At 49.5% G+C, this 26,851-nt stretch overlaps 10 protein-coding genes across 10 annotated transcripts; 6 read left to right on the top strand and 4 right to left on the bottom strand.

The window, feature by feature from the left end:
• Nucleotides 1-73: 73 nt before the first annotated feature.
• On the top strand, nt 74-2,532 carry N7532_004465 (acetyl/propionyl/methylcrotonyl-CoA carboxylase subunit alpha; the record flags this gene model as incomplete). The annotated part of the gene is made up of 3 exons (XM_056616959.1): nt 74-279; nt 331-1,361; nt 1,457-2,532. 3 exons carry the CDS (start codon nt 74-76, stop codon nt 2,530-2,532), a joined length of 2,313 nt encoding a protein of 770 aa, XP_056477316.1.
• A 311-nt stretch (nt 2,533-2,843) lies between these two features.
• N7532_004466 (acyl-CoA dehydrogenase family protein) lies at nt 2,844-4,239 on the bottom strand (the record flags this gene model as incomplete). The annotated part of the gene is made up of 3 exons (XM_056616960.1): nt 2,844-3,640; nt 3,690-3,999; nt 4,069-4,239. The coding sequence occupies 3 exons, from the start codon at nt 4,237-4,239 to the stop codon at nt 2,844-2,846; spliced, it is 1,278 nt and encodes a 425-aa protein (XP_056477317.1).
• A 1,798-nt stretch (nt 4,240-6,037) lies between these two features.
• N7532_004467 (Zn(II)2Cys6 transcription factor) lies at nt 6,038-8,583 on the bottom strand (the record flags this gene model as incomplete). The annotated part of the gene is made up of 5 exons (XM_056616961.1): nt 6,038-6,391; nt 6,464-7,748; nt 7,817-8,037; nt 8,094-8,253; nt 8,333-8,583. The coding sequence occupies 5 exons, from the start codon at nt 8,581-8,583 to the stop codon at nt 6,038-6,040; spliced, it is 2,271 nt and encodes a 756-aa protein (XP_056477318.1).
• Nucleotides 8,584-9,234: 651 nt separating this feature from the next.
• On the top strand, nt 9,235-10,885 carry N7532_004468 (flavin monoamine oxidase family protein; the record flags this gene model as incomplete). Its single annotated transcript, XM_056616962.1, has 4 exons — nt 9,235-9,418; nt 9,480-9,727; nt 9,777-10,586; nt 10,643-10,885. 4 exons carry the CDS (start codon nt 9,235-9,237, stop codon nt 10,883-10,885), a joined length of 1,485 nt encoding a protein of 494 aa, XP_056477319.1.
• A 486-nt stretch (nt 10,886-11,371) lies between these two features.
• On the top strand, nt 11,372-12,882 carry N7532_004469 (Zn(II)2Cys6 transcription factor; the record flags this gene model as incomplete). The annotated part of the gene is made up of 2 exons (XM_056616963.1): nt 11,372-11,939; nt 11,990-12,882. Coding segments are annotated over 2 exons (1,461 nt in total), but the record flags the coding sequence as incomplete, so codon positions are not given.
• Nucleotides 12,883-13,178: 296 nt separating this feature from the next.
• Nucleotides 13,179-15,630, top strand: N7532_004470 (putative C2H2 transcription factor; the record flags this gene model as incomplete). Its single annotated transcript, XM_056616964.1, has 6 exons — nt 13,179-14,144; nt 14,200-14,353; nt 14,402-14,655; nt 14,722-14,828; nt 14,891-15,186; nt 15,239-15,630. The coding sequence occupies 6 exons, from the start codon at nt 13,179-13,181 to the stop codon at nt 15,628-15,630; spliced, it is 2,169 nt and encodes a 722-aa protein (XP_056477321.1).
• A 493-nt stretch (nt 15,631-16,123) lies between these two features.
• Nucleotides 16,124-17,572, top strand: N7532_004471 (DUF3716 domain-containing protein; the record flags this gene model as incomplete). Its single annotated transcript, XM_056616965.1, has 2 exons — nt 16,124-16,138; nt 16,400-17,572. The coding sequence occupies 2 exons, from the start codon at nt 16,124-16,126 to the stop codon at nt 17,570-17,572; spliced, it is 1,188 nt and encodes a 395-aa protein (XP_056477322.1).
• Nucleotides 17,573-21,610: 4,038 nt separating this feature from the next.
• On the bottom strand, nt 21,611-22,801 carry N7532_004472 (C2HC-type zinc finger protein; the record flags this gene model as incomplete). Its single annotated transcript, XM_056616966.1, has 1 exon — nt 21,611-22,801. One exon carries the CDS (start codon nt 22,799-22,801, stop codon nt 21,611-21,613), a length of 1,191 nt encoding a protein of 396 aa, XP_056477323.1.
• A 551-nt stretch (nt 22,802-23,352) lies between these two features.
• On the bottom strand, nt 23,353-23,946 carry N7532_004473 (uncharacterized protein; the record flags this gene model as incomplete). Its single annotated transcript, XM_056616967.1, has 2 exons — nt 23,353-23,527; nt 23,888-23,946. 2 exons carry the CDS (start codon nt 23,944-23,946, stop codon nt 23,353-23,355), a joined length of 234 nt encoding a protein of 77 aa, XP_056477324.1.
• A 324-nt stretch (nt 23,947-24,270) lies between these two features.
• Nucleotides 24,271-26,579, top strand: N7532_004474 (cytochrome P450; the record flags this gene model as incomplete). Its single annotated transcript, XM_056616968.1, has 4 exons — nt 24,271-24,405; nt 24,468-24,683; nt 24,739-25,998; nt 26,502-26,579. 4 exons carry the CDS (start codon nt 24,271-24,273, stop codon nt 26,577-26,579), a joined length of 1,689 nt encoding a protein of 562 aa, XP_056477325.1.
• Between the last annotated feature and the right edge of the window lie 272 nt (nt 26,580-26,851).

Here is a 26,851-nt window from a genome sequence, read left to right on the forward strand (position 1 = left end):
ATCAGATAAATCTCCAACCTTGTTTTAGAGGAAGCAAAAATTAAGCGCTCTACAGCAAAAGGACTCAGATACAATGACCGCAAGCACGCCGAACAGCTCAAACGGGTATAGCGCTAGCCCCCTTCGTCCACCGTTGTTTGTGGCACAACAACCCGTCGGTGAAAATGGCTATCCTGTCATCCAGAAAGTCTTGATTGCCAACCGCGGTGAGATTGCCTGTCGCATTATCCGAACCTGTCGCAAGCTCAGTATCACTTCGGTGGCAATATATGTTGATGAGTGAGAATTATGCAAACCATGGTCAAAATCCAGTGCTAATCAAATGTCAAGGGATTTCACATCGCGACATGTCACCGAAGCGGATGAGTCCATCAATATCGGGAGCCTTGAAAAAGCGCCGCGCAATCCGTTCCTCGACATCGAGCTGCTTGTCCAGACAGCAGTCTCAGCTGGCGTCCAAGCTGTTCATCCAGGCTACGGATACCTTAGCGAGAATGCCGACTTTGCCAACCGCATACGAGAGGCAGACCTCATTTTCATCGGTCCATCAGCCAGTGCGATGTCTACACTCGGGGATAAGAGATCATCGAAGACTTACCTGCGAGAGCATGCGCCTGACGTTCCTTTGATCCCAGGGTTTGCGGGATCGAGTCAAAATCCAGATGCACTCAGGCGAGCGGCCGAGGAGATCGGATTTCCAATCATGGTGAAGGCATCCGCTGGAGGAGGTGGTAAGGGTATGCGCGTCGTTCGAGAGTCAAGTCAGCTCAAAGACGAGCTTGCACGGGCACAGTCCGAGGCGAGACGCTCTTTCGGTTCCAGCGACTGCATCCTCGAAAAGTACATCGAAGACAGCAAGCACGTGGAGATACAGGTCCTCGGCGATTCTCATGGAGAGGTGGTATCCTTTTTTGATCGAGACTGCTCGGTGCAAAGACGGCACCAGAAGGTTATCGAGGAAACTCCCTGTCCGTTCCTGACGGATGAAACTCGACAGAAAATGATCAATGCTGCGGTTCGCATCGCAAAATTGATCGAATATGAGAACGCTGGCACAGTCGAGTTCATTCTCGATGTGGCAACCGACCGGTTTTATTTTCTTGAGGTCAACGCCCGCTTGCAAGTGGAGCATCCAATCACAGAAGAAGTTACAGGTGTTGATCTCGTGTCATTGCAGCTGTTTGTCGCCGCTGGTGGAAGTATCCGCGATCTCCCTGCAGTGTTGAACAGCAAGATTGAAGGTCATGCGATAGAATGCCGTTTAACAGCCGAAAGCCCCGAGCGAAACTTCTTTCCCGAGCATGGTCAAGTTCATTTGTGGCGGCCAGCTCCCGGCGTTTTCTCCCCGGACGAGATATCCGGTATGAGACGGCGATCCAGACTGGATCCTCGGTGTCGATCCATTTTGATTCAATGATTGCCAAGCTTGTGGTCTGGGCACCTACGCGTGAGCTAGCCATAGAAAAGATGCGAAAGGTGCTGGCGGAAACCGCTTGCGTTGGGGTCAAAACGAACCAGCTGTTTCTGCAGTCCTGTCTGCTGAGCCAGAATTTCCGCGACCCTGCATATACGACTTCATTCATTCCAGCCAATCTTGAGCTGCTTCTCAAGCCACCTTCGATCTGCGAAGACACCCATACAAAAGCAATGCTCTCAATCATTCCAAGTCTAGCTGTGCGAAGACTTGCCGACTTCCTTCCGACTTCCTTCAAGCGCAAGCCTTTTCATAGCGTGCGCAAGCAGTTCCGCAATCAGCGATATGACCCCGTCAGTGCTCATTGCGATATCATCACGCCAATGAGCTGGCAAGATGGAGGCAAGGAGAACAGGAAAACCACAAGCTCACTGTGTCTTTGGAAACCGGCCCATTCGGGGTCACCAGCTGGGACAGATGAAGTGCAGGTTTGGTCGGTTCCCGAGGAGGATGTTTCGCAAAAAGATCTCAGGCGCGCTGCTGCCCAAGTATCCGCCAAATACAATATGATAAGCCAAGAAATACGCGAAATACGACGCGGGAAATACACTACCTCCGGCTCCTACAAAATTCACATCAAATCCTGGCAGCCAGCAGAGGGAAGTCCTGCCTTAGCTAATTCGTGGCTTACTTCGACAATGGAAGTGATCGTCAATGGGAAGAGCGCGACTGCACATGTTTGTATCCCATCAGCTCAGGCCTATACTCTTGCCGGACAAGTTGATCGCAGTCAACATATCTTGTGCCATTTTCCGACAATGGGGACCTGGCTTGAGTTCGAACGAGACACGCTTCTTTCGTTCGCAAGAAGAATGAGGTCAGTTGCAAAGTCCAACAACGATTCAGAGAATACGACTGTCATTGCGCCAATGCCTTGCAAAATTCTCTCGATCTTGAAGAAGAATGGGGACGATGTCAAAGTTGACGAGTCTGTGATGATAATCGAGTCTATGAAAATGGAGATCGTCATTAGAATGTCGGCTTCTGGGAAATTTGAAACAAAGTGGAAGGAAGGCGATGCAGTCGAAGAGGGAAAGGTTCTGTGCTCAGTAGTTTGATATAATTATGAATATGAATCAAAAAATCATTTTGCTTTAAGTGAGCTGCAATATTGCAATAAATAAGTTCTCATAGAAACACACATTAGGTGGAACACTATTGCTTGAGCCAAGGATACGAGGACAGATGAAGTAGACAATGAAGTGAAGGTAGTCTAAACCGCGCCTCCGGGGAGAGGGGAATAATCACTGTGATATACAGGGTAGTCATTTGACTGCTTTCCTTCACTTCGTAATAATAATGGAAATTTTCTGTCATATATATTTCCACGAGTAAGGAGAATAATGTCATGGATATGGAGTGATTATCCTTAAAGATTACTCTGCCTCTTCATACTCTTGATCTCCTGGCTAACAGCCAACTCAGACAAAATCTCCTCACTTCCTCCTCCAACAACCATGACGCGAAGGTCGCGAGAGATTTGTTCGATCCTCGCTCCGCGCCCATTCTTCGAATACCCAAGCCCGCCCATCACCTGCTGCGCCTCCCGATTGACTCGCTCGAGTGTCCGACCCGCGAGAACCTTGAGATTTGCAAACAGACCTCCCATTCCAGAATCGACACCAGATTTCTTTGATTCCTCTTCGATGTACACCAGCTGTTCCATCCAAGCATACGCAGAATCCAAATTTCTTGCCATCATACTGAACTTCGACCGAATTACCTGATTCTCGATAAGCTTTTTACCGAAGGTTTCACGACTGATGGCGTGCTGATATGCGTCTTCTGCACAGACCCTGGCCATTCTGAGTGCAGTGCAAGCCAGCCAGAGACGCTCGTGATTGAAGTTTTTCATGATAACGGGGAAGCCTTCATTTTCCTCTCCGAGTAAATTTGCAACTGGGACTTGGACTTCGTCGAACTCGATGTACGTACTACCACTCGCATGGACACCGGAATTCTCAATCTTTCGACAAGTCACCCCGGGCAACTTGAGCGGAATGATTAACGCCGAAACACCCTGAGTGCCCTCGCCGCCAGTCCGGACTGCTGTTGTACAGTAGTCTGCAAAGATGCCATTGGTGATCCATTTCTTCGCTCCATTAACAATATAGACATCTCCTTTGCGCTCGGCCGTTGTGGTAATACCAGCAACGTCAGATCCCGCTTGGCATATGATTAGCGTCTGCAGCCATTATTTCTCATATGGACTTACCATCAGGCTCAGTTATCCCTAAGCAGAATCGGATATTTCCTCGAAGCATATCCGGAAGGAAACGTCGCTTTTGCTCTTCGTTGGCTCTCAGGATAAGAGGAGGGCCACCAATAGAGTTGCCGCATCCCAAAGCCCAAACAATGCCTAAATAGCCACAACGAGCTAGCTCGTCGATGACAATAATATCATGGAATCCATCCCATTCATTGGGATTAATGTCACCTGGAAGTCGTTGTCCTTCCAGATAATCTGCTGCCAAAGGAAAAGAAGCAACGGCAGTATATCCCAGTTCTGCGTGCTTCTTGAGGACCTGAAAGTGAATTTTTGTGGAGTATCAGCTCACTGTTCGGAGTATATTTCACAGTATGCCTTGACAAACCTCGGCAGGTATGACGCCAGTCTTCTCCCACGCTTCACAGAATGGCGAGATATTTGTATCGACATATTCGCGAACCTCTCTTTGGAGACGGCGATGAGAGTCTTTGTAGAAAGGGCTGATCTGCCGATTGAGCCATAGCGGATCAGCGAAAGGGATATTCGAGAAAGACATGCTTTCTGTAGAGAAGCGAGGTATGATGAGAATAGCCGATCGTCAATGAGAGAGGTAGTCGGTGTATGCCAGGGACTTGTTAATAAATTACTGAGTTCTACTAGTAAAAGTCACGTTCCCACCGGGCCCGAAGTCCGCACTGCCAAGTGTACGGTATAGAGTGTCCGGATCGGGTTCGGACCGGGCTCCACGTGTACGGAGCGTGGAGCGGACCGAGAGATGCGACAGCCCTACTGGCCAAAAGGTGCCTCGGTTCAACTTCGATGAATTTTGAATTTTCAGAAGGGTGTGAAGATGCGCAACAATGAAAGATACTGGTTTGTTTGAAAGTAATTCCGGCTGGAATAGATTGGACAGATCAAGAAGACATCTTGTCTCTATCTGCATAGCTCCAAGAGAAATAGAACAGAACGAAGAAATGAAAAAAATTATGAGACAGGTCGCTGTTTTGGACTGTGATACAATTTCGTCACGAAAACACTACGTATGTCCGTTCAGCCATTGCTCATATATAAAGTTGTCTACCTCAATTTCCTCCGCTTCAAAGTCATGGCAAGAGTGTTTTCGATTCTGCGAAATATTAGAATCTGGAGATTAGAAAGGGCCAAGAGTACAATACCTTTCTTTGAACACCATAGTGAAGCCTTGAACAAGCAGGCCTTTCGTCAGCTGTAGAAGAAGGCCTTTGTACAGCCTCAAGACTCCCTCATTTTGAAGGATAAAACAAAGGACCTCGCTGAACCTCCGGAAGGGCTGTCCTGATCGAGAATTTATAGACCGTGACTGGAGCATGGCTTTTGCTACTATCAGTGGATGGGTAGCAATTGTGGCAAGCATTTTGGATAGGGCTCCGAGCACTAGAGCATTGAAGTCAATTAGCCTGCTCGACGAAGCTTGGTGCTTTGGAACTCACAGAAAGCGTCGGTGGAACCCAGATTCCCCCTCAACGTCACCAAGCCTCCTCGCAGCCACTGATAAAAGCCATATGTGATCATAGGGTTGATCACAAGAATGAGATTGACTTTGAGTCCCGTCCAAAGGCCCGTCCATCCATCTTCGCTGTTGAGTATGTCTCTGATTGATCCCCACATGGATAATTTGTCCTTTGTTGACCGGCATGTCTGCTGGCGTGTAGATATGACGGATATTGGCGTCGTACACAGTTGAGCCAATACACCACCAACAGCGCCAAGGACGAGTTCTTTCGAAAGGCTATTGGGTTCTGCAGTGCCATGAGCGCGAAGTACTGCATGGTATAATCTTCTCGCCGTGACCGAAAAAAAAAAAAAGTACGAGAAGTTCATGGACGCTGTGCCAATGATAGAGCTGCTAAGCCCGTTATATAGTCCCGGGGGGCCTTCATCTCGAATAATTTGGAAGATTTCGTTCACTGCATTCCTGCAACGCAACCCTTTTACTGGGTAGGGCCCGCTAGAGTCATGCCTCTGCAACTCTCTAACCTGTACTTGCAGGCGAGTCTTGACGCTGGTGACACCTCAGCTGCCGTATTGCAGAATTTTGATAGGGGTACAAAGTCGAGGACGAAAACATACAGGTCAAGCGGATAGATTATGACGTTTGCAATGATAACCGCGGTCGTTCCCGAGACCACGTTGTGCCAGGGCGAGGGCGCTTTCTTTGCTCCCATGACTGCGACATAGAATGCTGACTGTCCAAAAAGAAAATGATTTCTTGATTCGGGTTAGGCGTTTCCTTTATCCTGAACCCGTGCATGGTGTTTTTCTTGCCGGACCGGCGGACCGAGGATTTATAGGTTTTTAGAAACCCCAAGTGCAGCTCACATCAACACGTCAGCACCAGGACTACAGTTCAAAAGGTTCTCAACCTCGTTCAATCGCATTGTGGGTGTCAATCCACTTGAAATGTCGGTGTTATCGATGTCAAATCTTGTTGGATCAGTGTGGAGAAGCTCCGACCCCAAAACCCACGAGTTTGGCGAAGGAAGATTCGAAGTGGTTGTCCTCTGAGGACTAAGTGGCTTTTGACTTGGATCTGCGCCTAGAATCCCATAATCAATCATAGCCCACATGATACTCTCGTATTCAGGCTGGAGGTCTTCGGCCGGGTGCGGTCGAAGAAGGGTTGTAGCAAATTGATCCGATATGTTGTGGAATTCACGAAGGCGGACGGTCTGCGAAGTGGGTTACAGTTAGCCTCAGCCTAATGAGACGCCAGAATGCTGAGAAGAGAAGCCGGGCCTTACCATATTAGCCGCATGTGTCCATAGTCTCCCCAGTCCATCCAAAGCATCTACGCTTCTCTGGAAGTATTGCAAATGCTCAGACTGGCCACACGTTTGAATTTCAAGATGAGACACAAGCGAATGAATGCCTCCGGCTATTGCAATGCAATACGCGTAGAAGGATGACTTTACCTCATATCCGCTCTGGGAGGAGTCCCTCAGAAGATCCAAAAGTTGCTTGGCATGGTCACATCCACTTCGAAGAGCTCTTGTTGAGAAACTAGCAGGGGCCTTGATGCCAAATGGTTTCAAGCGTAGGCGAACCAAAAATGGATGATTCAAAAGGCAGTGGCACAGGTGAAACAGGGTGTGAGCAAATATAAGATGCCCGATTTCGTCCGATCGAGTCTCATGCACGATTTCAGAGATTGGCCGGTCGCCAACCTTTGAATATGATTCCAATAGCAGCATTGCACTCTTTATTGCCGAGAATTCGGATTTCGTGTCCCAAGGAGGAATCTCTTCAATTCTCCTGTCTTGGTGTACGTATCTCGTACAGCGACCGAATATAGATGCCATCAATGTGACCAGAGCGAAAGGGCTCGGGTTCTCAGTCACATTAGAGTTCCAGTCCAAGAGCTCACTCAATGTGTTTGTCGTTTTCCACCGGCCCTCTTTGAAAGTCTGTTCATCGCACGGAAGTTGGACGTTGCAATCATCGTCTAGAATCACCAAGGGCCTGGACCTTGCGCATGATATAAGTTTGTCGATAAGGTATGCAGACCAAAAGCTCCGCCGTCGCTCTTCTTGTTCTGGGTATGGGAGATAGCCGGCAGGCTCTATCATGAGCTGAAGATCTTGTGAGATGCGCGCTGCCAGTCCGATTTTGAGCCATCCGGAGCTAACGCGTCCGGCTATATTCTCGTTAGTAATGTTAGGCCGCTTGGTGATTTTGACAGCAAGTGGGATGTACACACCGGTATAGTCCACCACGGCGAGCAAATTCACTGTTTGCACAGTCGATAGATCCAAGCCGCCTTCTGCTGTGAGGTCTTCTCCCAAGACAGCTAGCCAGCACTCTCGTGCATAGGCGTCCGCCGCCTCGCGGGTCCTGCCAGTATAATAATCATGCGATGAGAACCGTACGGCGGATGCAAGGATAGCCAAGACCAGGCAACGGGGTAACTCGTTTCTCTCCAGCTTCTGTCGAAACAATGACTCGTGGAAATACGAATAAGGCTGGTTATGGAGATGTTGGAAGTATGTGTCAATGACAGATTTGAGAACTGGGGTCGGAGGGTAAGATCTAGTAGCCGGATAAGTCAGCATAGGAAGCAAGCGACATGTTATATTCCACTGAGAGGAGACACGAACGAATAGTCGATCATAACCGGAGGTTGCGCGGGGAGAAGATTCAGACCCAGGTTGTCACTTGCGGGTAGCCCGAAACTGCATAGCAGGTTCCTGCATGACCGCTCGATTAGAACTGATTCTGTCCGAGGGCGGGTGCAAACCAACTCATTGCCATTGCGCTCATCCCGTCCACTGAGCTCCGCTAGACGGGACTCGATCATGCTAATGCGTTGCAAAAGCTCCTATCCAGTACATCAGTTTTCGCGATCCTTCAGGGTCTGAGCATTTGACAGCTTACATTGTCCGCATTACTCGGTGAGTTTGAGAGGGGCTGGCTGCCAGTGGCATCTCCGAGTCTCTGCGTTGTATTGGAATACGGTTCCCATATGCAGGCTAGTCGATTTCGGCGGCAATGAGAGCAGACAGGGCGTTCTCCTGAGCACTTTGTCTTTTTGCGTCTATAATTTCCACGTTACACAAACATTAGCCGACGACGATGTTCGGTCGAGGTAAATGTGCCGCGGGTGATCGACTAACCTGCAGTTGGCGCAGGCCTGTCTGATGCGCTTGATGGCGTGGAAGGAGTCGACCGACATGATTAAGGTGGAACCATTCCACGAGTTCTCAAGAATTGGAGAGAGCAGAATCTCGTAGCGGAGTGTCGAGGAGCTGAAGGGCGGGTGCGGGGAAACATCCGGCGTGGATGGCGGCCGGGGCTGCGGAAGTTGCAGATTCCCCACAGCCGCTTGTTTACTCCCGCCGTCACACCCCACAAGCTGGGGTTTCATGCTTTTGGAAAATGTCGAGGATATTTGTCATGACCTGAATACAACTAATGTACACAGCTAGTTCATATATTTTTTGGTTTGTTTGCCCCTTTATCTTCGGAGCATCGCTACGTTAACGTAGGGTTTAGTGGCGAGAGTGAGACCCAGTCATGTGCTCATGGTACGAAGAAAAATCTCGAGTCGAAGCTGAATTTCGAAGAATAAGAGTAGGCGCTTGGAACGATCGGACTCATTACAAAGCAATTCTCGCTTTGTAACCAATCAATGGCTAGACAAACGTCAATTGTCAATATTTGCGAGATCTCCATACTCCGATCCGCCCCTGACCCACTCCGGCTCCGATTAGCAGCCAAATCCAGTAATTGTGTCACTGCGGAGGAGCGATTGGCCATTTCCCGATACGCATAGATCTAGCAGACCTGCCAGCGGAATTGGAATCTCTCTTCTTTAACTCTTTGTGGAATATTCGTCAAAACTTATTTTTGCTACAATTGTGGCCTTACATGGGTTTGGAGTTATTGGGCGTGAATATAAAAAGTCGTCCGTTACAACAGGCTAATGTGATCCAACTTCCTCTCTCATACTTCAGTCAGTTGAATCAAGAAAATTTCAATAGCAGCGCCTCTGTGAGAGCTTTTACTATTTTCCAACATGACTTCTCGCGACGGCTTCCAGTGGACCAAAGAAGGTGGCCTATCTCAAGGCGTACCAACACTGTCCGTCATTAATCCACCTACCAACATTAAGTCTGCAACCGATCAAGGCGATTACGATGTCATTGTGGTTGGAGGCGGATACTCAGGCCTCACGGCTACTCGTGACCTCTGTCTCGCAGGTAAGAACCAACCAGCTCCCACATAATCAAGATTGAATATCTCACACATCACAATATACAGGGTTCAAGGTGTTGCTAGTTGAGGCTCGCGACCGCATTGGTGGGCGCTCATGGTCATCGAACATTGATGGCTATCCGTACGAGATGGGGGGAACATGGGTTCACTGGCACCAGCCCCATGTCTGGCGAGAGATTTCCCGATACGACTTGCGAAAAGAGCTCGAGCCTTCCTTCGACTTTTCTCGTGGAGTGAATCATTTTCAGCTGCGCACCAATCAGGGCTCTACAACTATGAGCCACGATGAAGAAGTAAGAATGCCGAGTTAATTGATGGGATTTTAGACGGCTGACTTTTTAGGATACTATTCTCCGGACAGCACTAGAGAAATTTGTCAACGTCGACGGCGACATGGGAAGAACGATCATTCCTTTTCCCCACGATGAGTTCTATAACCCCGAGGCAAAGAAATATGATAAGATGTCGGCACTTGATCGCGTGCGAGACATAGCTTTGACCCTCAGTGCCAACGAACGTGCCTCACTTGAAGGTTTTGTTCTTCTATGCAGCTGTGGAACCCTGGAAACAACAAGTTTCTTTGAATTCTTGCACTGGTGGGCTTTGTGTGGTTATTCTCAACGAGGATGCATGGACTGTCTGATTTCTTATAAGTTCAGAGGCGGACAATCTATTTTTGCTCTCAGATTCTTCAAAGAGGCGGCCTCGACCGGGAACTTGTCCTACATTTTCAACAGCCCGGTCAAGTCAATTGATGACCAGAGCGGCAAAGTGATCTTGACAACTCGCGACGATTTCCAGTTCACAGGTTCGCGTTTGGTTTCAACAATCCCCCTGAATGTCCTCGAGACCATCTCATTCAACCCTCCACTCGAATCGCTGAGGATGGGAGCCGCCAGGACCGGCCACGTTAATCAATGTGTCAAAATCCACGCCGAGATTTCGGACAAAGATATGCGCTCCTGGGCCGGAATGTCTTATCCCTTGAACAAAATCACCTACGCGATTGGAGATGGAACAACCCCAGCGGGAAATACTCATATCGTGGGATTCGGCGGCTTCCACAACCATATCCACCCGGAAGAGGATGTGAAAGAGACCAAGAAGGCCGTTGAGAACTTGGCTCCTGGGAATATGGATGTTCAGCGGCTCGTGAGTATACCGAGAGAATAAAAAGTATTGCGATTTGATCGCTAATATGCCTCAAGGTCTTTCACAATTGGTCGAAAGATGAGTTCGCCAGAGGTGCATGGTTCTTCGCGCCCCCTGGACTGGTATCTAACTCTCTTGAATCTCTGCGAAGACGTCACGGAAATGTGCATTTTGCCAATGCCGATTGGGCACTGGGATGGCGAGGTTTCATCGATGGTGCAATTGAGGAGGGCACTCGAGCAGCCAAGGATGTGAAAGATGGACTGAAGCCGCCTCCTGCTCCTCGAGCCCATCTATGAATTGAAGGGGGCTATTGGTTGTCCCAAGGCCCCTGTAGGGGCTGCGAGATAGGAAAATCAGTATCCTTTTGTTTTTGGTCTGCCCATTTTTTGCAGAGATAGCATCAATCCTGTGCTCTCATAACAATTACTAGTCTGTTCTTAGAACCAACGAGCTCATGAATCCACCTTCAATAGCTTGAAGATAGCCGTATTAGATCAATCAACCCGAGAGGTGCAAAGAAGAAGTATGGAACACGAACAATTCAAAGGTATCGAAACATTAACGGCGATACAATGAATTGTTGTAGGGAGCAACCCTCGGATTGTTGCGCTAGAACTTCTTCGGTCCGAGCCCCGCTCGATCCTCCACGCGGAGACAGCGTTGAGAGCAGACTCCGCAGGCGCCTATCTTCACCGTGCCTTCACCCAAACCCGACGGTCTATGCCTAGAGTATTCAAAAATTTATTAGATCCAGTCTAAGGCTGATACCAGACAAATGCCAGTTCTCAACGACAAGAAGAAGGGCAAGTCTTCAATCCAATCGCGGCCCCTGCATCACTGACACTTTCCCAGGCTGCTTCCAATGCTCTAAGCGGAGGATAGTCTGCGACAACAGCGATCCAACATGTCTGAAGTGCCAGAAGAAAGGGATCGAGTGCTCGGGCCCAGAGCGAATTCGTTTTGCCGAAGGTGTTGCTCGTCGCGGCCAACTGAGAGGGAAAGCTATTCCGGTGCTCTCGCCAGCGACAGAGACGCGCCCTCCTAGTTCGGCGCAATGCAAAATACGATGGGCGAGCGACCGATCGAAGCGCACCAAACAAAGACACGCCAAACGCACCGAACAGGCTGATGGAGCGATGGCACGTCCAGCATCGAGAGATACAAGCCCCACGGATTGCATTGTATCCGTATCAACTAGCCAACAGTCTACGGGCCCAAATATACGTATAACTGGTCATACTGGCAGTCATGGTCCGGGCTGTGAAGACGCTTTCGATGTAATATTACCAACGACAATTCCATATTGGATAGCTCCCGCGAATCCTCACGCCCGGATGCTAATGTCGCACTGTGAGTTCACATGCCACCTTCACTACGAGATGTCGACTTAACATATATAGTTGCTGACCATGTGGCTCCCGTCATGGTTGTCTTGGATTCCATATCTAACGGCTATAGGGACATACTTCTCCCGATTGCCTGTGAGAATGATCTCCTTCAGCGTGCCGTGGGAGTGGTCGCCGCTCAGCACCTGGCGACGTTTAATCCTGTCTACCGAAGCGTCGCAGATAAAGATCGAGCCGCGGTAATATCTCAGCTTCGACGTGAGGCTTTCGAGGCTTCTCCCAATCGCGTCTTCAACAATTTGGTGACCTGGGCGACTCTGATAGTTCTGCTAGTTGGGGAAACTATCACAGGTAGCCCCGACTATAGCCACTTGCTACAGACACTGTCGTGTCTCTTTCAGAATATCAGCCATATAGATTCATCCACTACACGTTTCTTAACGCAGCAGACACATATGTTTGAGTTCCTCGGCAATCCTTTTCTAGGGGAGACCCGAGGAATCAACGCCCTGCGCTCTAGTCCATCCTCCTTGGACTATTATTTCGACTGGATTGACTACGACCTTCCACCCGAATCCGAGCACAACGTCGTCCTTCTTAATCTCCGCATGGCAATTGTCAAGGCGTCACACATCTACCTCGGCCGCACAGCCTCAAATCGAGACCAATGGAAGCTCCTCGAGAGTCTTAAGCAGCTGGTGGGTCAGATTGCCCCGGACCAACCCGGATCTCATGCGCTCGTGTGGGTATGCTTTATCTGCGCGGCGGATAGTACGGATCCCGAGCATCGGCAGTTTTTTGTGGACCGGATGGAGAAGATCTTCCACCAAACTAAGTTCAACAACATCACTGCTGCGCTCGATTCATTGCCGAGAATATGGCGCCAGATGGAGGCGGGTTCGTGGACAAAGAACCTGGCGCTAACAGTGCCCGCTCTGGTTATGTGATACCTGCCCGACTTGACCTTCAGGGAAGACCTTTGAATGAATACCTGTTGCACAGCTCATATATGAAGACAGCCTCACTCTGGAATAACTTTGCACCTCTTGATGACCGGGGTCGGCATGTGGAATTGCTCTATTGATTCCCCGGCGTCTGTTGTCTCCCGGCGAATCAGCTTGCCAGCATTCGCAACTACCGAGACCACCAACCGTGCACCGAAACTCTAAGAATATCGCCCCGCAAAAACAAAAGGGCAACTCCGAGGAGTTCCCCAACAATCCGGTGTTCTCCTCAATCAGATATGTCGGCTGCAAATGCGATCAGTTCTCCCGAAACAAATAAATGCGATAAGCCATTATCAACATCCGGGAATTACCAGTGCATCGTCTGTTCAAGACAGTACAAAAGACGCGAGCATCTACATCGGCATCTGGCGAGCCATACGTCAGAACGGCATTTTCGCTGCGAATCCTGTGCGGGAGCATTCCAGCGGGCCGATGTGCTCAAGCGTCATACTAGAACCTGTGATGGGCAGCCATCTCGGGCTGGGGCTAGACGACGCGCTTGCGACCGTTGTGTTCGGCAAAAGAAAGCGTGCAGTGGAGGGCAACCCTCTTGCACAGCGTGCTCCAAGAAGAAAATTCTTTGTGTTTACTCTGCGCCCGAGTCGGGGAAAACTACTATTCAAACAGAACCAAGGGCTTCCTTTCCCACCTCAAATGTGCTCCTAGGCCAGCATGGAAGCAACTCGATATTTCCGTTCGGTATAACGGGGCCTGAATCGGCTGAACTCGGTACAGGACTATTCGACAACCTCCTATGCCAGAGTCTTTTGGACGATTCAAGTTCAAGCTGGGAGAATTATCTCCATTTGATGTCAACATCTCAAGTCCAGGTTCCCTGTCAAACGAGCGATGCCCATTGTTTGCCATTTCTCCATCGCTTCACAAGCAATACCGGACTTGTTGCTAGCTTTGAGTGTGGCACCCAAGAGCAGAGAGAACAAATCGCCTCGATGCTAGAACTTGGAAGCTCCGATATGGTGCCAAACACAGAATCTTCTAGTCTTTCCTCGCTTTCCCAGGTGTTTTCGCCACCGCTTTTGGAAAACCTCAGCGATCCGAGTACTGTTGATTGCATCCCGCACAACTGGCTGAGTGACCCCCTTTCTCTCAAGACTCATGAAATCTTGCTCCTGGTGGAAGAAGTTGTCAGGATCAAGCCGCGAAACAGTTCCGTGACACTGGACTGGTCACCAACTCTGAAGGTGGGTTGCCTCCAATACTTTTCCGAAAGGCTTACAGAGTGGCTAATTTTCCTAGAATGCGTGCCTGCAATTTTTTTCGCCCAGAAACCTGCGAAGATGCCTGGAGTTCTATTGGTCAATTTGGCACCCGAACGTGAATATTATTCATAGACCAAGCTTTGACGCTGTCTCAGCGAAACCTGCTCTTCTTGCGGCAATGGCACTCATGGGTAGGCGCATTCTCTCCAACGCAGGTACACCATGGCTAAATTTGACAGGTGCTTGTGTATCTCCCGACATGCCAGATAACGAAGACGCACGGATGTATTTGAATTGCGTCGAAGAGATCGTGTTCATCGACAATGACTTTAACAGTGATCTGAGCTATTCATCATCGTGCAGCCTGGCTCACCACCGTTCTAAAATACAGATCCTCCAAGCGGCATACATAGTATGTCTGTATCAGAATTGGGAGGGCTGCGAGAGCTCTAAATGCCGCGTGCGTCGTCATCGATTCGCGACACTCGTATCAGTGAGTAGCTGGGTCTGTGAAAGGGTTTCATGAACAGCACAATCGCTCATCATAAATTAACCTTAGACCGCAAGAGATATCGGGATTGCCACAGCGACGCACCTCGACTATACATGCTTGAGCCGGGCCGAATTTCAATGGAAGGAATATTCAGCGAGAGAGGAAATTATCAGGTCGGACTTTTCAAAGACGCATGCATTTTATGAGTCCAACTCTTCTGACTGAACGAGAGCAGGCTATTCACTTGGACCTTTCTACTCGATACTGCCTTTGTCATATTTAACAACCTCCCACCTCGCATGCTCTTCAAGGAGATGAACATGCATTTCTCCACACCCGAAACATGCTTTCAAGCAGAGACCTCGGATCAATGTTACCAGCAAATTCTGATACATCTCCCGGTGGGAAGCCCATATTGGAACCTTTCTTTTCGCCGTGCCTTCGAGGCGCTTTCCAAAGACTATAATTCCCCGACAACGTGCACATCAATTGCCAACTTGGGGCCGCTCAATATGTTTGCTCTCGCTTCTGGTCAGTATCATCCAAACTGAGTAAGTCGGGATCCTCTGCTGACCTTGGAAAGCGATCCACTCCCAAATCTTCCAGTACCGCAGTTCATTGAGCACATATCATAGTCTATCCCCAATCCGCAACACTTTACACAACTGGCGTGACGCCTGGCAGGCATTTGTCTTATCACCTGCTTCCAGCATACCGCCCCACGTGCTCGTTCTCGAGGCCGACCTGAATCCCAGGAACATGTGGAAGAGGAATGGGTTTTATCGAAATTGTGCTGAATATTGGCTTTTGGCAAGCCTTATGGCTGATCGGCTTGCTATGTCTGACACATTGTCCAATGCAACCCCGGCTCTTGCTCATAATAGCGCGTTAGATCCGATTCTGGATAAATATGATCAGACTAGTATGCGGCAGATTAATGATCTTATTACGGGGTTTCAGAGCTTTCAGCTATGAATTGACAATAACGTCTCTTTTCCTACTGTGATAACTCAACAGAAGGGATTGTCTGGTTCTGAAAACTATCTGGGGCATACGGTCTTATATACATTAGCGTACTGAATCGGAGATTCAGTATTCCGAATGGAACTTAGTAAGCCTGTTCCACACTGTACTGACTGACCTAACCAGGGTTGTCAGTACCAGACCATACCGCGTATTCTGTGCCAAATATCACATCCTCCCCCACTAGATTCGAGCTCGCCCTCGAGATCAAAGACGGGAGGAACTCAGATAGCAATTGGGTAGTAATCAGAACCGGAGTAAGCATGTCAAACAAAGAGTACCGAAATTAGTTCAGGGAAGAGCAGGGATTCGGTACTCCACGTCCTTGTTCGGTACCAGTATCATCTCCATATCCACCTATTGAAGGATAATCCTTTCAGTAGTGATTCAAAGAGATCAAAGAACGTTTGGTCACCGAATCAAAGACGGTATCAAGGAATGTGTTATGGAAAATCAGTGGGTAAGGGACGTTAGCCTTATAAGGAGTGAAAAGGCTCTTCTGTCTCCGTCTGTAAACATTCAACCACTCATCACCATCGTCAGTCCCTCAGCTGCCCGAGCGGCTTCGGACAGCCTGGAGGAAGCTGCTGTGTCAGCGGCCCGTGAGCGACTGGAATGCTTGTGGTCGCTAGAACCCGCCATCATGGCCGGTTCTCAGAGCGGAGATTCGGTTTCTGGGGATCCTCGCTCCCTACGTGACTGAACGCTGCCCTCTCACCAGGAAGAAGCAGAGGAAGAGGAGGAAGAGGAAGAAGACGAGGAAGAAGGAGAAGAAGAAGAAGAACGGACGGTTCCTGAGGAGGAGAATATTGAAACATCTTCTCCAGTTCCTCGTTGGCGTCTGCGTTTTCAAAGCCAGGTTCCGTTTTTCCAATATTCCGGTCTTCCAACAACCAAACTAGCAGAGTGGTTCATTGATATGAGAGGAAATCCCCTTCTTTCATCATTCACTACCGACGCAGACCGAGCGGTAATTAGGAAGCTGCCTGAGCCACCTCGGTACGTGGATTGGAGGGTGGTGGATGGTATTCCACAGTTCAAAAACTGCAACCGCGCTCAACAGCGCCGAGCAGCAATGGCGCAGCGTTTCGGACAGCTTGCACCTCTGGGTGAGGAGTGTAGCTACTGTTCCTCTGGAAAAGGTTCCTTTGAGAGCTGCCGTGTGGCGATAGATGACAGCAACACTCTGATGTTCCAGGGTAGTTGTCTGTGTTGTGCCTTTCTGGATGGAGGAGCCAAATGCAGCTTCCGTACCATGCGTCCTCTCTGGATAAGGGCGTACGAGAATTCTGAACCCCTTGCAGCTATAGGCTCTGCTCCTTCAACGGTTCAGCGACGAGGTCGTACCAAAGCTTTGGCCAAGACCGCTCCACCTCGTTCTGGCACAGTGATCCGGCATTTGGAACAGCCTACTGCCCCTGTTACTCAAGGCCACAATGGTCAATCCCGTTCTGGTGTTTTCCGAGGATATGGAGCTAGTTCCACTCCGGGAGGCCATTCCCATGGCTTAACTAGGGGTTCTCGTCGTGTTCGAGTCCGTTCCAATATTCAGGAGCATCCGCGCACTTCAGTAGAATCACCTTCTCTAGCCATTCCGACCTCCCTGACCCGTTCAGGCTGGTATTTCGACCTTCCACCAGCAATTAATCCGCATGAGGACATGCCAGCTGTGGATTCTCGCCTATATGTGTCCCCAACCACTCAATTGGATCGGCAGGAGTCTGATCTTCGTGTTCTGCGCCAGGCCTACCATGATGCGCTTTCAGTTCGCCAACGAGCGACATGTGATGCATACCGAATTGGACGTCGGATCCAACTTCTAACCCAGAAGCCACCTACTCAGAGCTCATGGCAAGGTAGTGGTCTTTCGGAATCAGAGAGAGAGCAGAACTAAGAGTCGTAGTGGACATGGTTGAATCTGTCTCTTCTTAATACTGGATCAAGTCAGGGTTTCGGTCTTTGGTTAGCTTCCTTTGGCGCGTGGATTTCCGGATGGGTTTCAGTATCTCCAGAGCGCTCCTGCCCTCCTGGCGTTGGCCAGATGTACTGTATTGAAATGAATCCAATTCAGTATTCAATTGTCGTTCGGTAACCTTTCTAGCAGCCCTAGTTTTACGAGTTTCCGCTCCTTCTGTATCTTCTTTACTTGCAGCAGGGCCTTTTGCTGCGGAAGATTTGACAGCCCTCACGGTACGTTGCTGCTTCATTCGTTTCTTCGAAATGACACGTTCCGTGATAGCCTCATCCTCCCCCACTGAAACTGAATGTTCCCCTGAACGTTCACGTGCTTCCCACTCAGCTCTGGTGATGGTGGAGAGTTCTGAGTATGAGGGGGGTGTAGGCTCCTCGCTGTCTAGGATCTTGCGAATTTCCTGTGGTTTGTGTAGCGTGTAGCCCGCTTTTTGAATAGCCCGCTTTGCTAGTGACGATGTCCACAGCCTAACTGGATTATCAACTTGCGCTTCGATAAGCCTCGCTCCGTTGATCAAATTCCTCAAGACCCTTCCTCCTGGTTCGGCCAGCGCATATGTGCCCAATGGATGCGCCTTCAAGATCTGGTAGGGGCCGTACCAGCGGCAATCCAGCTTCTGTCGATACTCATTCCGAAGCAATACCCATTGTCCTGGTTTGAAACTCGTTTTGGTCACAGCTTCATCCCTAATTCTCTGGGTTTTGATAGCTCGATTTAACAGAAGCTCATTTGCTTTAGACCGCGCATGATTTATCAGACGGACTCGATCTTCCCAATCTTGGAAAGGTCCTACTGAGTCGTCCCATTCCGAATTCTCGTCACTCGGAATCCTTGGATGTTCTCCGTACACCAGATAGTACGGGCTCACACCGAGCACACTATGTTCATGAACCCTTGCGGCAAAAAGAGCTTGCGGTAGGTATTCATCCCACAGTCGGGTTGGTTTACCCATTAGGTATTTTGTCAGCATCCGGCCCAGTATCCCGTTGAAGTTTTCAACTTTCCCGTTCGTTCTGGGGTGATACGGGGTGGTGGTCCGGTGCTTGGCTTTCAAAAGTTTGATGTAATATTCCACTGCTTTAGCAATCAGGTTCCGGCCATTGTCGGTAATTATTTCCCGTGGTGCACCGTATTGAATGAAGATATCCTCGTGTAAGAACTGGCCAATGGTTTCTTCCGTGGCATCCGGTACAGCACGGGCCACAGTCCAACCAGTAGCGTAATCAATGGCGGTGATGATCCATTGGTTACCGTTCGGAGTCTTCGGTAAGCGACCCACAAGATCGATCCCCCACCTTTCAAACGGACGGATTCCTTCCTTCACAAGGTGCTGTGCAGTCTCTCTTTCCAGGGATTCGTTTAATCCCTGGGCAACCTGACAGTTTGGACATCTCTTAACAGTTTCCTGGATGTCAGTTCGTATTGTCGGCCACCAGGCGCGGGGCCGTGTTACTCCCTGAAGACCAGGATATCCCAAGTGTCCAAATTCCTCGTGCATTCTGCGCACGAAATCCTCTCGGAGGGGCATTTCAAGATATGGTGCCACCACCCCGTCAGCATGTGTGAAAACCAGTTGACGGTTAGTGTCTGCATCAGCTCTCATCGGTAATTTCACTGTTCTGTAGCCGAGGTGTGGTGCAAATTTTCTGACGTATCGGCTCAGCTTCTTGTTGGTAGGGAGGTGTCCAGAACGCAAGAATTCCTCAGTGGCTTTGAGCCAGTCTTGTTCTGAAAAATCCCCTACTGTAAGAGTGTTTAACTGAGCCACCCAGTCAGGGCGATCTTGAGCTATATTGGCTGGTGTGTCTTCGACGAAATCCGGCCGCCGACTGATTGCATCTGGCACCACAGCTTCTGACCCCTTTCGGTACTGAATCTTAAGGTCATACTGCTGAAATTCATCCACCCATCTAGCCAGTCGCTTGCTATATGTTTTAGTTGTCTGGAGGTATTGCAGGCTGGCATGGTCTGTGATGATTCTTGTGATGGTTCCGTTCTCGATGTATCGATCCCACAGTCGGAGTGCTTCCTTGATTGCAAGCAGCTCCTTTTCATGGACCGGATAATTCAGTTCTGCGGTACTCAATTTTCGACCGTCAAATGCTACTGGATGCAACTTTTGATCCTCGCCTTCTTGATACAGTACGAAACCGATAGCCCATTCTGATGCATCGGTCTCGATAATGAAGGGTTTGAGTCGGTCTGGCTGCATCAGAACCGGTGCAGTAACCATGGCTTCCTTAAGATTCCGAAAAGCCAATCCTGCTGCGGTGTTCCATCTGACAGGACGAAATCTTTTTACCCGAAGCTGAGCATCAGCTTCTTTTAGAAGCTCATGTAGCGGTGCTGCAATTCGTGCGAAGCTTCGGATAAACCGTCGATAATATGTGGCGCGACCAAGGAACTGTCGAACTTCGTGCACATTCCTTGGCCGTGGCCATTCCTGGATGACTTTGATCTTTTCTGGTTGGGTACGAACTGTTCCATTTCCGACGATATGACCACAGAACTCTAGTTGCTGGGTAGCAAATATGCACTTTTGCGGTCGTGCATATAATTGTTGCTGTTCCAATAGCTGTAGGACCTGGTCAAGATGTCGGTAATGGTCATTCATTGATTCAGAAAAGATTAAGATGTCGTCCAGATACACAACCACACACTTTCCGAGAAGTGGCTGTAAGGTTTGATTCATCAAAGTCTGGAATGTGGCGGGTGCATTGCACAGCCCGAATGGCATGGCGAGCCATTCGAATTTCCCCCAGACTGTGTTGAAAGCTGTCTTCGGAATGGCGGATTCTTCCATACGAACCTGCCAATATCCCGACGCCAGGTCAATCTTTGACAAGAATTTAGCCTTACCGATGATATCAAGGAGTTCTTGAACCCTCGGTAAGGGATAACCATTCTTCAAAGTGACCTCGTTCAGTGCTCGGTAATCAATACACATCCTCCATTTATTGTCCGGTTTCCGAACAAAAACGACTGGGAACCCCCATGGACTTGCGGACGGTTGGATCAGGCCCTTCTGAATCAGATCCTCAATTTGGCGGCCCAACTCATCCAATTTCTCCACGGAAAGCGGATATGCATTAATATTCACAGGGTTGGCGTCCCCTGTATCCACCTCATGCGCGTGGTCACGTTCTGGCGGTAGCTCCTTCGGCAATTCTTCCGGAAAGACCTTCTGATGCTTCAGAAGAATCTCCCTAACTCTCGAGTCGTCATGGTGCGGAACGACCAGCTTGAATTCCGAACCCTCAGCCTCATCTTGTGTAGGCTGCACAAGAAAAAGATAGGCCTGAGTAATGCGCTTCCTCAGAGCGCGTCTCACTTGCTTTCCTGTAAGCAAGTCGAACGAAGCTATGCCCTTCGTGACAACCGGGCTGCCCTGCAGCGGCAGCACCGTATGTTCCCTTCCTTGGTCATCTCGAATCCGCATTTGCGAAGTACGCCAACTTAGCCGCGGGTCGTATTTCCGAAGGAAGTCTCTGCCTAGGATCATATCATGTTCTGGGATATCAAGAACCCAGACATTGATCCTTCCGAACCATCCTCCAATCCTTACAAGGACTGTAAAGGATCCATGGGTGGGGATCTGTCCGCCGTCCGGTAATCGTACCGAAAGCGATCTCCCACCTTTCTGATACTGAATCTCTCCCCTCATTCTCCGCACTAACCTTTGTGACACAAAGGTGTGGGAGGCTCCTGAATCAAGGAGTATCTTAACAGCGGTTGGTCTAGCTGTTCCCTGTCTTACCGTCCCTGCGAAATAGATCAGCGAGTCTCCTATGACGTTGAGGCTCGCGTCCAAAAGCTCTCGTTCCGACACTACAGTCTCTGAATCAGAATCCGAAATTGCAGTTTCTGAATCTGATGAGTACTCAGGATCCAGAAGATCCTGTACTTCCAGAGGCTTCTGTCTAGAGGCTTTGTCCATTTGGTCGATCAATGCCTCCACATTTACCGACCACTCACTTTTCCCGACGGCGATGTCATTGTGTTCTGCGTTTTCCTCCTTGAGGTTTGGCAGTCTCTTTTGTAATGTCCAGACAGGCCGCAATTGAAACAACGGCCTCTTGGAATCCTGGGCTTTGACTGCTCACCCTTCTTCTCTGATGTCTGTTTGAATTCTTTCTTCCTCCCTGGAGTGGATCCTAGCGGTGCACCTTGCATGTATGAGAGGTCCATAGGGTCACCTGTTATTGATACAGCATGTCCTCTAGTAGCTCCCTCTTCCAGGCCCACAAAGGCTTTCACAACGGCGTTCCATTCGGTAGGATGCTTTGGTAAAGCATGCCACCGGACCTGGAGATCTGCCTTGGCACCATGAATCAGATCCGCTATCATCAGGTCTTCGGACATATTTCTGAATTCCAGATCGTCTGCCGCTTGGCGTAGGTCGGCTGCATACTTATGAAAAGGAGTTTGGTTCCCCTGGGTCATCCTTCGGTATTTGGCATACCTCTTTTCCGGACTGAGGTATTCACTGAATTGTTCTTCAACCCAAGTTTTGAACTCTTCCCATTGCATGCCTTGAATTGATTTTCTTCCGTACATGACCCGCCATCGGTCTTCGGCAGCTTTCCGGAGATTCGATTTGGCTGCAATAATTTTCTGAGTATCTGAGATCTCGACTTCGGTAAGCCCTTCCACATCCTGGAAGTGGCGCTCACACGCGAGTATCCATTTGCGCGCCGCATCGTCCTTGAATTGCCCAAAGTACTCAGGGATTCCCACTAGGTCCTTGAGGAGTGCCTTCCGAGTCTCCCAATCTGCTCTCCCAGGAAGGAGTCCAGCTGTGCTAGCTGTTCCACGGATGGCTGATCCTGAGGAGTTACTCGGAACGTTGGCTGCCGCTTCGGTAGCTCTTTGTTGTTCCTCCTGTCGGCGCTGACCTTCCTGGATCCCCCACGCCAAGGCCTTGATGGTTTGGGCCTGGGCTGTCGGGTTTGTAGCGGATAGCCACTGAACGTACTGGGCTTCCGCCATTTCTGCTGGGAGTGCATGCAGAGCTTGCATTGTCCCAGGTGATATGGCTCGTGACAATTGGGGGTTCGGAACGGCCCCTGGGGTACCAATGGTCTCCGGTATCGTCCCCTGGGTAGGACCCGTGGTTTCGCCCGATTCCATAAGGTCTCCTTGATTGGACATAGGGATTGTATAAGAACGATCAACAGAATAAAAGATTGAAGAAGCAGTATCAAAGAAACGCAGAACAAAATTGAAGACATAAGATAAAATTCAGTATAGGATGGTTCTTTCCGACTGGATGGTCACTATGAGTTGTTCTCATAGACACTCTTTCTCAGCCGATTCCGAGGCACTATTTATGCCCTCGAAATAGCACTTCCACTTCATGTTGACAAGGAGATTTCAACTGAGGGGGTCCTCTCGTATTCACTGAGTCCGCATCTCAGTAGCCAACGCCTACCAATGGGCGTTCAAGAACAGTGTCGACTTGCCGTTCTTTCCACAAGAGGTCGTCATAGGCTTCAGAATGAGGGACAAAACACACGCTTCCACTAGCCTTGCTCGCTCCTAGCGGCTTCCTGAGGCGTTTCCCCGCTCGAAATAAGATTTCATGACGTCCTCGATGTGTACCGAGCGTCACGGGAGGAGTTGACTGTCCTTATTCCGGGGTAAATGGTGCTCCCACATCTCATGGTAGTCCAACTGTGGAAGAGTATTCTCATTCCTGCTCCTTATCTGGCACCCCCAGTCTCCTGTTCAGGCCCTTGATCGAACTTGGGCACGTAGACCGAAGTTGATGGCGAGTAAACAAAGCTCGCATATTCCGAAGAGCTTTGGCCGAAGCTCATCAGAACGAGCAGTTGCCCGCCGGCCAACACACCACTGGGCCTGCCGTAGGAGGCAGGCCTAGTAGGACATGCTACCAGATGTGATAACTCAACAGAAGGGATTGTCTGGTTCTGAAAACTATCTGGGGCATACGGTCTTATATACATTAGCGTACTGAATCGGAGATTCAGTATTCCGAATGGAACTTAGTAAGCCTGTTCCACACTGTACTGACTGACCTAACCAGGGTTGTCAGTACCAGAGAATACCGCGTATTCTGTGCCAAATATCACACTACTATATCATTTTCAAACAAATGCTAGAATCTCCGTAGCATTTTACTCATGTCTTATTTTCCTTATATTAAGGGACTTCTCTCTATCCTAGTGTATGAAATGCATCGTCGCGGCCTTCGTGCCCCAGGCAGCAGATACTGACCAGCCTTGGCATCGTTTCAAGTCAAGACCGGAGACCTCCTTCTTCACCCATGCATCCATGCTGCCCGCACATCTTCCGGTAATCTACATTGTCATCATATACGCATCGACGATCTACTCGATACGGTCCCGGGTCTCACGCCGCACTTAAGAACGCTGGCGATCCCCCACCCCCGCATTGATCCTCCCACATCTCCGACATTGTCTCCCACCGATTTCCGACATGGCCAACTCTATACGACAATTTTCTGGCTGGAGGATATCCGGTATATGATGTAGGGTCTATAAGAAGAGGCACGGGTGTCAGACATTTTGTCGATGTTCTTTTGCCTCTCCAGACCTTGTTCATCTTTTTCTGTCGTCTCAAACCCCAAGCGCGCCAAGATGATTTCAATAACGCCTTTACTCGCCACTCTTATCTCCATGATCATCCTCTCACGGATCCTCCAGATTGGCCGTCGTCCCAAGAGGTATCCCCCTGGACCTCCTACTCTACCGATACTTGGTAACATTCACCAGGTTCGTTGGATTCAAGAACTCCAAAAGCCTTTCATCTTGGTCGCTGAAAATTCTCCAATCAGATGCCTTCACGAGATGCCCATCTCCAATTTGAGAAATGGGCACGGGAATATGGTCCTATCTACAGCCTCATGCTTGGCACGAAGTGTCTCATTGTCCTCTCGAGTGATGTGGCCGTGAAGGAGCTCCTCGACAAGCGAAGCGGCATCTACTCCGATCGTCAAGAGATGTATATTGGCCAGACACTGTGCAGTGGTGGTCTTCGACTACTAATGATGGTAATTATTGACCTCTCCCCTATCGTATTTGTACGCTACTAACAGCGTGTGAAAGGGCTACGGGCCGAAATGGCGAGGCTTCCGCAAGATGATCCATTCTTTGCTCAACATCACGACCTCGAAGAAATACGTCCAATACCAGATGTTAGAAAATCGCCAGATGCTAAGCCAATTTCTTCACGACCCAGAGAATTTCCTAAAACATATTCGGAGGTATGAACACCACCACATGGACCTGGGTTGTGTCACAAAGACGACTGCGCGTGGTGGTTACTGGCAGCTAACTAAATCCTTATCACTAAGATATTCTAACGCGCTTACCACCACAATGGTATTTGGATGGCGAACTCCAACTTACGACGACCCGAAAATGATGCAGCTCTTCGATAGGTTTTCCGAATTCGCAGCCATCAACCAAACCGGCACGGCAGCCATTATCGATTTTTTCCCATTCCTGCGGCACCTCCCAGACTTCCTCTTGCCAGCACAAAAAAAGGCCAAAGAACTGCATGCTCGCGAAAAGGCATTATATCTTGGTCACTGGCTACGAGCAAAGAAGGAGACCGAGGAAAATTACATCAAGCCCTGCTTCTGCGCCGGAATGTACGAAGCACAGAAGAAGGACAGATTCAGTGATGACCAAGCGGCCTATATATCAGGAACGCTGCTGGAAGCAGGCTCTGATACCACTTCGAGCACCATATACGCCTTTGTACAGGCAATGCTACTATACCCGGATGTCCAGCACAAGGCACAGGAAGAGATAGATCGCGTTGTTGGTTCAGAGCGCCTGCCGGTCATTGAAGATCTTGCTGGTTTGCAGTATATCCGCTGCATCATGAAGGAGACGTTGAGATGGATGCCAACTACTATCCTAGGCGCAGTGCCGCACGCTGTCACCCAGGACGATGAGTATATGGGGTACTTGATCCCAAAAGGTGCAGGGATCCTCAACAATGTCTGGAGTATTCATATGGACCCGTCAAGACACCCGAACCCGCGAACCTTTGACCCGGATCGCTATCAAGATGACTGCCAGAGCTTTGGCGATGCTGCGGCTAACCCAAATCCATCCAAGAGAGATGCTTTCACGTTCGGTGCCGGACGTCGCATTTGCCCAGGGATACATGTTGCAGAACGCAGTTTATTCTTGGCTTTTTCGGGAATCTTGTTCGCTTTTAACATCGAGCCTGCCATCGATACGGAAGGCCGACATATTATCCCTGATCCCGACCGCTTGACGCAGGGCTTTGTCTGCATGCCTGAGGAATTTCCTGCCAAAATCACGCCGAGGTCAAGGGAACGAGCCGCTATGGTGACCAGAGAGTGGGCTGCCCAAGAAAAGTTTTTGGACTCCAACAGGCAGTGGCTGCAATCTCTGGTAGAAGGTTAGGGACTATGAAATTTGGTTCCTTTAGATTCCTCTAGCTACAGCCCTCCATGGCATCTGTTGGATACTCGGGTAGAACATTGGTCAAACACGGCGCCAGCTTCGCCATCAAATGCTACTTCGATCATGGTCTTGTTACTTTGAATATTGTATCATACCCGCCACCTCGTTCTATACCAGTCACCTGTCTAGCCATATTGATGCTCGTCCAGCTTGACCAGAGGCAGGAGCAACGAGTTTCTAGAGACAAGTCAAAGCCAAGATATAGAGGAATAGAGACATGGCAGCAGCATTGGCGAGTTGGCTGACTGTTTCAGTCATGTTCGGCAAGCGTCACCCCACCTTTCTCCCCAGGAACCTTCTCCAGACAGATGAGCTGTTTCCAAGGATTTCTATCGGCACTTCGACCCCTTATACTTTGATTCCAGCTCTGTACGTTCGGCCCACCAGTAAAACTGATCTTACAAGTCAATCCAAATGTGAAAACCGGTCAGGATGGTGGGTAGCGTCATCTGGGCACGATTGCCTTCACCTCTACTGTTGACTACCAGAATTTGAAAAGGTACCTCAGGCCACATACAATAGAGTAATCCATGGGCAAACAGTTAGTTAACACGGGTGAGCTGTCAACCCTATCCACTTAAATGAGGACTTGGTAAGACTATAAAGTTGAGGGGGGCTCGATGGGCGTTTAAATAACTCCTTTGTTCCTGCTGTTCAACGAGCCTTGTCCCATCGCGTATCCACTTAGCCACTTGATCAACGCCCGGGCGATGCA

This window comes from Penicillium argentinense (assembly GCF_028826775.1).
Source record: "Penicillium argentinense strain IBT 30761 chromosome Unknown utg000004l_segment0_segment0, whole genome shotgun sequence".
NCBI classification, from domain to species: domain Eukaryota; kingdom Fungi; phylum Ascomycota; class Eurotiomycetes; order Eurotiales; family Aspergillaceae; genus Penicillium; species Penicillium argentinense.